The 11,408-nt window shown below is 25.7% G+C and overlaps 1 protein-coding gene across 1 annotated transcript; it reads right to left on the reverse strand.

Moving 5' to 3' along the window:
- Positions 1–582: 582 nt before the first annotated feature.
- On the reverse strand, positions 583–7,144 carry LOAG_08946 (mechanosensory protein 2). The gene is made up of 10 exons (XM_020447833.1): positions 7,034–7,144; positions 6,032–6,226; positions 3,354–3,460; positions 3,084–3,156; positions 2,862–2,944; positions 2,274–2,477; positions 1,861–1,916; positions 1,391–1,469; positions 877–995; positions 583–678 (listed from the first exon to the last, which is right to left on the reverse strand). Exons 1-10 carry the CDS (start codon positions 7,035–7,037, stop codon positions 612–614), a joined length of 987 nt encoding a protein of 328 aa, XP_020301975.1. The 5' UTR covers positions 7,038–7,144; the 3' UTR covers positions 583–611.
- Between the last annotated feature and the right edge of the window lie 4,264 nt (positions 7,145–11,408).

The following is an 11,408-nucleotide window of genomic DNA, read 5'->3' on the forward strand; positions in this document are numbered from 1 at the left end:
TTTTTCATATTGCACATCGGTGATGCAGTATGGTTTGCTTTTCATATTGCACATCGGTGATGCAGTATGGTTTGCTTTTCATATTGCACATCGGTGATGCAGTATGGTTTGCTTTTCATATTGCACATCTCGAAATCTTAATTCCGTAATCTTATTTTCGAATAATCCGAATCATATCATAGTTCATCATCGTTCTTCTCAAGTAAATGCAAGTGTAATGGATTGATGTAGTTTTTTTTTTTTTTCATTTTTAAAAACCGTCTAACTTCATTGTGAGATCGAAAAATTAGAAGATATGATCTTGTCTGGTAAATCGCGGGGAAATGAGAATTGAAATTCATGAAGGATGTGGAAGAAAGTTGTGAATTTCAAAGATAATCCGTGGCATATCCCGTGAAAAATTATTATTGCTATTATTTATTGAGAAACAAAAAATCAGATGCATACAACAATAATCGAATGATAATCAAATGTTGATAATTTACAATTTTGATGATTAAAAATGCATTGAACAGTTCCTGCAATCATCAATCAATGCAGCAAAGTAAAAAAAAAAAATTAGAAATTATTTAGAATAGAAAATGTGATTAAGCAAGCATGCCATTTTTGAATCATTCGATAAAATGCCGAATAAGTTCCATTGGTAGCGGAAAAATTATCGTCGAATTTTTTTCGGCACTAAATTTTTTTATTTTAAAAGAAGAAAATTAAAAATCAGATTTAATCATTAGTATTAAACAGCAAAGAATTCTTATCAAATTTGAACAAAAAAATATTGAAATATTAAATTTTAAGATCGGATAACATACTAGTTCTTCGATAAATGATCTTTTTATTTAGAGAAATTCTTTTTCTTTTTTTTTTTTAAATACTTACGCGACACTACTGAGTGTTTGCAGATAGCGTAATTGTAGTGCTGCAGGCGATTTTGATATAGTCAGTGCTGCTTCCTGCAAGGAATGTGATGCTTTTTGTTCACCCTCTGCTGCGATAACCTGCAAAATGTTGCAGTGATATTCGAAATTGGTGTACAAATATGACATCAAAAATTCGTGAAAAATGTTAACAAGTGAAAAGTTTAGAGTATATACTTGAAAAAAAAAACTAACAATTATGGTCTTAGGAAAGGCCTTAAAAGGAGTTAATTAAATTTAAAACAAAGGTTAGTTTAAAAAAGCAGGCAGTTTAAAATATATCGCTCTATAAAAATGTTGAAATATTTCAAATAACAACAATTCCTTTTTCTCATTAACTTTTTAATATTAGTTAAATAGGGTTAAAGGTAAATCTTTCACAACTCTTCTCAATCATATATTGTATTGCTACGATTTCTAATAAGATTTTTATTTTCTTTAATTATTGACGATAAATAAGGTAAGAGAGATGAAACCTTTGCTCTGGCTTCACGAGTTGCTTCCGCTTCAGCAGCCATCGCACGCTGTAACTGGACCGGAAGACGGACATCTTTTCTGAAATAGCAATAGCATTTTCTGAGGAAAGATGATGAGCGATGAAATGACATTATTTCATTTAGGGTCAGATAGAGTATTGTAGGATAATAGCGCGAATGAGTATGAATAGTTTGGTGGCGCAAATGGTTGCAAATAGTTGATGGATTGTATACGCCATCATAGATGGTTGATATCGATAACAGAATAGCAAATACATTTCCTATAAACTCTGCTTGCCGAGTGATTTTTCTTTTTCTGTTTTTTGATTCAATTTGAGGAAATAGCTTAGGAGAAGTGAATTGATTTGTGCTAAAAAATGGATGATGATTTTTTTTTCTTGATGAACGATTTGTTTGTTTTAGAAATAGCTTTCTACTAATCAATAGTAAGAAACAATAAAACAATGTACATTTCAACTCTTTCGACTTTAATTCCCCACCTTTCCGTGACATCATCCAGAAGTACCTGAAAATTAAACTAATAATTGTGATCAATAATTAGGTAATGTATTGATTTAAGCTCTCATATGAAAGTTTAATAGGAAAAATATTTGGTATACTTTTGAAAATATATTTTCAAAATAAAAAAATTCAACAATCATTTCGAATGCTACATGATGTCAAATGAAATTTTATATATTAATTTTAAAATATTCTATAAAGAAAATGTGATCTGAAAGAAAGTGACATTCTTGACTATACCTTATGACTAGCCTAAAATGTTATTAACATTTCTTTGAGTTATTTTAAATCTTGAAGACTAATCTTTTATCTCTGTTATCTGTTTTAATGATATTTTCATTGCATAAAGTAATTAATTAACCTGCATAGATAGGGCGATAGCATCACGATCGGATAAAATTTCCGATAAATTTTTGGTACCAAGCATATTACGTAATGTTGTTTGTGCTAGTAATCTGGTAGAATGATGAACATTTTCTACATTTGCCACTGATATAGTAGCATTACATATCCGATAGTATACTACAGCATCTACGCTTACCGTTACAGAATCTTTTGTTAGAATCTAAATAACAGATAATTCTGAATCATTATGAAAATAAAAGAATAAAATTATAAGAAGACGTTATCATAAAGATATTAATGATTATTTGTTTATCAATAGTGTTGTTGTAATAATTTATCTCTTATTAGCTGGTTCTCACTAATTTATAATTACTTTTTTCTTACTTTTTTTTTTTTGTCAACAGTTGTCAGATCAAAGTTTCAAGAACACAGTCATATATATGTAATATATTTTGTTGATTAATGACACATTCATAAGCTAATTTAATTAATCAGCTAATCATGCAGTCATCTTCAGGACGAAAAAAAACACTGAGATAACTAATATAATTAATTACCAGTAAAATTAATAAAAGTAAATGAATATGAGTAAAATAATATATACCTCCTGCGGTGGTACATTAAATGATACTGTACGTAAATCCACTTTAGCATATGTTTCTACGCATGGTAATACAAAAAATATTCCTAAAATTAGCATTCAATCATTAATCACTCATAAACAATCACATCCTACCATTTGAATCCTCAATAATATAAAACATTTTTGTTGAAAATTTTCTAGTTATAAATATAAAAGAAAAAAAATTTTTTTTTTCAACTATACCTGGACCTTTTGCGCCACCTCCAATTAACCTACCCAATCGAAATATTACAGCTCTTTCATATTCTCGTGCTATCTAAATAATCTTTGATTAATCATTTCATTTAACATTAAAAAAATGATTCGCTCCTTCATTTTTTTCTAATCCTAAAATTTTCACTTTTCTTTTCTCAAGAAAAAAAATAATTTCTTAACTGAAACAGACAATATTTTAAATATAATCAATTTCTAAATTTGACAAATAATCTAGTCAGTCGAAGAAAGAATTGTTACCTTAAGACAGAAACAAACAGATATGGGAAATGTGGAAAAGAGTATAATCCAGGTAAGCATAATGAAAAACCATCCGCAAAATCCAACGCTGCTATCATATGTATCAGCTAGAATTTGATTAGCACTTTAACAAAAGAGAAAAAAAAATTTTGTAAATAAACAAAAAGGAAATATATTTGCTTTTTAATTTAAAAAAAAAAAAGAAATTTTCTAAAAAAAAGAAAAAAAAAGAAATTTTCTGAAAATTTTGCAAGAAAAAAATTTGCTAGAAAAAATGCAATATTATTTTTAATTTCTAATTATTTAATTGGTCGTTCATTTATTTGTGTTTTTTGTATAAATTAAAGAAGCAAATAATTATTGTAATATCAAGTAAGCATAATTTGCTATGTAAATAATTAATGAGAGAAAAAAGAAACTAAATTTAATGGAAATGCTCGAAATGAAAGCGAAAAAAAAAAACATACGACAAACAAAAAGTTCAAGTCGACAGGATTTTGTTTCTTAGATTGTTTTTAATAAAAATATGCCTATTTTGTTTATACTTTTTTTTCAGAAAAAAAAGAAAAAAATCATCTAGTTTTTCTCAAGAGATAAAAAGTTGGAAATTTTGTTAGAAAAAATTTCATGAAAATGATGCAGTAAGTTTCAGTCTTGCAATTTATTTGTAGTGGTCATTTATTTTGTAATGGTCATTTAGTTTTTCATTTATTTGTAGTGAAGTAAGTTTCAATTTGTCATTTATTTGTCTTCACCCATCACATATTTTTCTGCATAACATTTAGAACTTTTAACTTTTTCCTCTGTTTACTTTAATAATATTTACTTTTTACTTTGTTGTAATACTAAAAAACAAGCAACCTCAACAACTATCTGGATGAATTGCAATTGTCACACAAATAAATTGCATTGAAATTTGCGGTCAAATGATATTTTGCATTGTTGAAAGAAAAGTTTTGAAATTTTGTTGCAAAAGATTTATATAATTCGTTTACGAATAAATAATTTAACAAATTTGAAAATAAAAAAAAATGATACTAATCTTTAAATTTATTTCTTTCCAAATAATACACAAAATAAGGAAATAGCTATCTATCATTCACTGAAACCTATATTGCATGCAAACTTTACTGCATATTACTTTACTGTGTTATTTAAGTTAATAGCAATTGATGAATTGTTTCATTCACTTTTTTGCATGTTTATACCATCTTCACATTGATATTTTATCAATAAATTCTATTTTCGTAATTTGATTGCATGCAATTCTTGGCCTAGAATTTATCTACATGCAATTTCTGTCCTAGCCTTTATCTGCACGCAATTCCTATCTAGCTTTTATCTGCATTTCATCTACACGCAATTCCTGGCCTAGCTTTTATCTACATGCAATTGTCCTGGCTCTTATCTGCACGCAAATTGTAGCCTAAAAGATGAAATATAGGTCGAACATATTAAAAAGAGCTTTTATATGCCTGGCCTAAATTCCATGTTTTCTACTACAAAGCTCCCCAACTTTTGGAATACATTTGTGAAATTTAATTGTATGATTAAATTAAAGCAGTGGAAGAATAAAAATTTTTCTAGCATTACAAGTGCAAATTAATACTATTTCAATTAACGGGGAAATAGGTATGTTACTGTTTGTGCTACTTCATCATGAATTGAAATTAAATTTAAACTGAAATATCAATGTTTTACATCTCACTCTGCAACTCTTATGAAATTTGGATAATTTGAGAAACTTATTTGCAACTATTTGGAAATTAAAAATAATTGAAAACTTATGAGACTAAAATTTGTTACTTTAATTTCATTCAAAAACTATCAGATAACTATTTCATTTCCAGTTAATAGTTGTCAAGTACTAAAATGCATGCATGAGAATGTTTTCATTGATAATCAAATGTGACAATCGATTTTAGCATTTTGTCAAGTATTCTCATTCAAGCATAAATATTTAGTTGAATTGTGGAAAGCGAAATATACAATGAGATGAATATTTCGTGAAAATAATATGAAATGCTCAAATTTCAACTTTTCATCATAAACTATATCATTAAGGCTGTATATGCAATTTTTCAACATTTAACTTGAAAATATATAATCGACAATCAGCCGAGAGGAAATTTAAAAATGATTAAATGAAACAGTTGAGCATAAGAATGGTAATTTTGATTTAATGACAGCTTAATGTTAACTAATCACGAATGTATTTCAATTCTTAAACTGGAAGGAAAAATAATCCAGAAGGAGTAAATGATGACATATGACAAAGATATTATTTTCATCCGTCTGCAAAACAACTCTCGTAACTGAATAATTAGTTTTTTATTTGACAAAAAATGTTTAGGAAAATTTATTAAATGATTCAAAAAATTATAAATAGCACTGAAAATTCAGTTATTCCCATTTATTTATTGAAATAAACTTCCTGTTGATGAAGTGACTTGCTAATTGAGTCTGTTGCTTACGGCGTAATTAAGTATTCAAGTTACAACATAATTTATTAATTAGCATAAGAATCAACACGTAAGTATTATTGTTAGCCAATGACCTTAATAGAGCTATTTTAATTGTTATACTGATCTTATTGATGATTATATGAATGCTTCAAGTGTAATCATATGTTAATCAGCTATAATCAAGAATGTAATCAGAAATGATGATAAACTTACGATGGGCGTTTTTTGGATAATATGATAATTTCAGTTGTGCTAATGACTGTCGCCTAAGTTCACGTTCCTCTTTAGCAAAAATTAATGGATTGAGAGTAAATCGTCGATTCATTCGTCCGTTAAATAATTTTTGTCTTTCGGAATCATTATTCATATTGTAATCCGAATCTTTATCACCCGTTAATCTTGCACGATCTGAAAATTCATCCCAACTTTACGATCATTATCATTTTCTTTTCTGGATCAAATTGAGAGTAAAAGATGAAAATAGAAATTGTGATAATAGATTACAAATCCACCACATTGCGTTGATGATATCATTTACGTTGATGATATATGATATATGATATCACATATCACTAAGCATCAGCTGTGTGCTAATGTTTTGTTTTAACAAACCAATATTTCGTTTTCATGTGCATTTAATTTAATTATCGCAAGTTGAAATAGCAAAAAATAATTGACAAATGAGTTAATTGTCTTTAATTAATCTGAAAGAATATTATTGGTTGCATTTTATTGCATTCAAAAAAAAAAAAATTTCTGAAATTCTTTTCAATAATGATTAGCAGAAAAAAAAAAATAACCATTCATTTTTTTTTAAATTTTCCATTTCTCCATTTGCAATATAATGTCGTAATTGGAAATTGAATTATCAAAAATGGATACTTAGCCAATATCATCAAAAGCAGTAACAAAATAAATAAAAATTAGAAAGAGAATGATAGATGAGTGATTAGAAAAGTAGAAAAAAAAAAAAAAAGTAAGACGACAAAAAAAAAAAGTAAGTATGAAGGATGAAAATGATTGTTTAAAAGTGCCTAAAATGATTATATATATTCAATAGAATCGATATGTATAAAAAAAAAAAACTATTTCTTTCTCTATTAATCAACAAAAATGAGTATTTGAATTTTTTGACTGAAATAATGAATTCAGAAAAATTAACCTAAACAAATAAACAATTCCGGTATTAGTCAAAAAAAAAAAAGGAAAACATACGCATTTTTCCTGATACTTGTCTATTTGTGCAAATGTTAATGAAGTAAATTCTCGTGTTTCCTCTTTTTCCTCAATAGCGATAAATGAATACTTTAAGTGATATTGCTGAAAAAGTAAAGTAAAATTTTCATGGATGATTTTATTTAAACATTAAAATATATTTAACATTTGGTTGCTAACTTTTTGCAATATGAAAAATGAAGAAAAAGCTAATGGAATAATTCATTTAGTTTATGAATTTTAATTAATAATTTAACAACATGTAATATCACGAATGATATATTTAACAAACACATCGATGGTTTTTCTTTTCTTCTTTTCTAAAAATTTTTACAAACTGCAAATATTTAAATCAAATTTTAATGCTAAAATAATTTGGTAAGCATTAGTATTGAAAACAAAGCAATAATATAATGAATTAATGCAACAAATTTAAATGAGTAATTTGCATGAAACTATTTAATCATTACTGATAATAATGAAATTATTTGATTTCAATTTTTATTTCTAATCACACATTGTTTATCCTATTTTCTAATCAATTTATTTCAAAATCAAAGATTACGTTTGCATGCTAACGTTTAATTTTGAAGTAATTAATCAGAGATCTTTTTCATTACTGAAGCTTAAATTTAACAAACAGTCCTTCTCTTTCGTCTTGTTAATTTTAAAATGAAAAAAAAAAAATTATTGAAGAAAAAATTAGCAAAAGCAATGAAGTTGACAATAACCGGCATACTACACCTTTGTTAGCATTAATAAATTCTAAGAGGCGTGACATTTTACTAATTGTTATTCAAACAATCATAAATTATTAACCATAGTAACCTTTCCCCATCCCTCAAACTTGCTTATCGATATATTCAAATATTTTTGGCCAAGTATTTCAGACATATTTACTTTGATGTGTCGTCTGCTAAAGTTAAAAAAAAATTCATAAATTTTTTTTAATTCTCTGTTTAAAATTATTTTCACTCAGTCATCTTCCCCTATCTCCTTCTAATCATTTGTTATAATTTATGAATGTTGTATTATTTGTATTATAGCATTATGCTTGTATCATATTATTTGAGTTATATCACTATGCTTCTATCATATCATATCACCATGTTTGTATCATATTTGTTTCATATTATTTATGTCATATCACTATGCTCGTATCATATCATATCACTATGTTTGTGTCATATCATTATGTTTGTATCATATCATTATGTTGTTTATTTTTTAAATAATTCCATGCTAAAAAAAATAAGAAATAAGGAAGTACGACAATTGTATCAAGTAATTTAAGAAAAAAAAAAACGTTGAAAAATAGTAATGAATTGTTTTAGGTAATTAAGTATTATAATTTTTCATATCAATTAATTGGCCAAAATTATTACAAATTATAAATACCATTTATATAAATGATATAATTGATACTAATAATTCCGATTATCATAAGATAAAATTATGGAATGTATACAACAGTAAAAGTAATGAGAGCCTAATAATTCTAATAATAATCTCTGTGATTATCCTAAAAGTCTCATTTTAAAACTTTACTCCCTTTCTCTCTTTCCTTCTCTCTCTCTCCCTCTCCCTTTCTCTCTTTCTTCCTTCCTCACTCAGCAACAACAAACTTTTATAATTATAGCTTTCCAACACGAAATGTTTATGGTGAATAATGAAAAAATAGCAATAATCACTTAATGAGTAACTTGTCAAAAAAAAAAGATGTAATTATCTGTTAATTGCATTTTGAAATTACTGTAGAAAAGAAAAAAAATTTTTTTTTTTACCGTTTCTTTTCATAGGAATAGAAGATGTAATAGAATAATAGAATTTCTAAAATAAAAAAAATTCAACAAGCTATTAGATAAAGTGTGATAGAGTAGCATAACATACATTTAGCAATGCTTTAACAAATATCAGTTTACGGTAAAAAAGTAAAATTAAAATTATCAACAAGGAAAATATTATAATTTTCTTTTCTTTCACACATTCAAATTCCACAGGGAATAATCGTTCATTTATTTCATTTTAATGCATTTAATCATTAAATTAATTTAATTCAGTCTAATATCAGCTATCCGAATTAATCGATCATTTCTATATGTTTCAAGGTGATACTGTAAAGTTTGTTACCTCAAAAATTTCGCATAATAATATCGTACTACTTCATGCACCGTAGCATTTACCATATTTAATAGCTAACCTGCAGTATCATCACTAGGCTAATATAAGTAACAATGCAAGTTGTTCCAGATTTACATTTGCAATAAATACGACAAAATCAATTGCAAAAAAAAAAGAAATGGATTTAATTAGAAAAATTAATTTTTGATTATAGCATGTAATATTTAACATGAACACGTGACATGTCAACTATTTGCACTAGCCAATCTATTTTGAGTGAAATATAATAATCAAACATGAAATGTTTAGTTTATGTTTCAACTAACTTTTTTTTCCTCGTTTAATTTGCTTGCAAATAAAAATTTCAAATTAATGAAGCTGAAAAATATGGAATAATTTTATTAATGAAATTAATGCATGACATTTGGTTATATATGACAATGACAAGTATTTGAAATGTATTTAAAAACTTAAATAAGTAATATAAAGGAGAAAATAAAATGATATTGATCGAGTAATTTACATTATATCAAAAATACTTTTATATTATATTTGAATGAATTCCACAATTCCTTCTTTTCTTATATCACACAAAAGTTTAATTAGCATACCGAAAAACAGGTAACCATATGTTTTGCGCTAATTAAACATTTAACATATATTTAAGAATTTTTTACTTAGAAAATGTTACAGTATTATTCAAATTTTCCTTCATTTGCTAAGTATTTTTGCAGTTGAATTATTACATCTAAACGAAATTATTTAATCAAATTCATATGAATGTAAATTAGTTGTATTATTCAAACACTTTGGGATAAGTAAGTTATTTGAAGAATAATTAACTTTATATTTTGACATGAATTTGAAATAAGCTTTGGTAATCTTTTGAAAAAAAATATAATTAAAAAGGTAAGCAAATGAAAATTAATTATGCTATGAGAACCAAATTTTATTAACCATAAAGTTAAAAGGATGAAATTGATGTTTTGATAAAATTATTTGAATAAATCTCTGATATAATTGTTTGATTATTTTGATATTATTTAAAGCTAAATTTGCAAATTTGTTTGCTAATATCTTCTACTAACAGATAAATGATTAATCTTTTTTCAATCAGTTATTTAAATAATAAATTGAAAAGCAATTCATTTTATTAAAAAAATAAAAAAGTAAAAAAGAAAATATAAAAAAAATATTACTTTCGCACTATCAGTTGACGCATATTATGATGATAGAAGCAACCATTTGATAGAGACTGAAAATTTTTTCAATTTAATAACAAAATATTTTATTTAACTTGATTTTTTCCTATTGAATGGATGTGAATAGCAGTTAGGCAAGTAATTCGAAGTGAATCACCCGCGATATCGAGGTAAGAAAGTATATGAAGTTTGATGCATTATATATCGATATTATCATATGGAGCAATGCAACATAAAACCATAACTTTAATACTTGAACTTGATATTTGATATATTTTAAAACAAAAACAAAAACAAAACTACTCAGCATTATTTTAAAATTATCGTCAATATTAATTATCGTTTGTAAATGAAATGTCGCAATGCTAAAAATTCGACCGATTGAGGGTCTAAGTTTTTTCTAAAATATCTAAAGAATTTGACAAGATAGGAATTATTTGGCATTGCTTAAAAGAAATGTTGTGACTAAAAATGAAATTACGATTATTAGTTTTGGATATTTGGACAATTTTTTTTTTCTTTCTTCAATTTATTCTTGTATGTTATTCTAGCAAAATTTATAATTTTACAATCATTTCATTTGAAATTAATATGTAAAATGATGATATGAACGAATTTAGATTTGGCCTATCTTTGTGATGGCAAAGTTTGGAAGTGTTTGATTTATTTGCTAATTATTGAAATGATTAAAAAAAAAGAAAAGAAACTGAAGGAAAGATAAAAGGAAATTTGAGTGAGCAATGAATAATTTGTAAACCAAGAAATGCACTTTTTGAATAATAATTCATTCTGGTATTATTTCAATCTTCTAAAAGCAAAATTTTGAAGAAATAAAGCAAACGATTTATCTTTTTATGCTAAGATATTTCCGATTGGAAACACTTTCCTTTTTTTTATTTCTTTTAATAAATTATCGATTAGCTAAAAGCATAAAATTGCTAATTTCAATGTCATATCTTTTCCTTTTTTTTTTTTAAAAAAACATATTTCCATAATTAATCAAATCAGCAAAAAAACGTAATTGAATTGCATGGTTTAATTAAATCACAACA

This window comes from Loa loa (genome assembly GCF_000183805.2).
Source record: "Loa loa unplaced genomic scaffold supercont3.93, whole genome shotgun sequence".
Lineage (NCBI taxonomy): Eukaryota > Metazoa > Nematoda > Chromadorea > Rhabditida > Onchocercidae > Loa > Loa loa.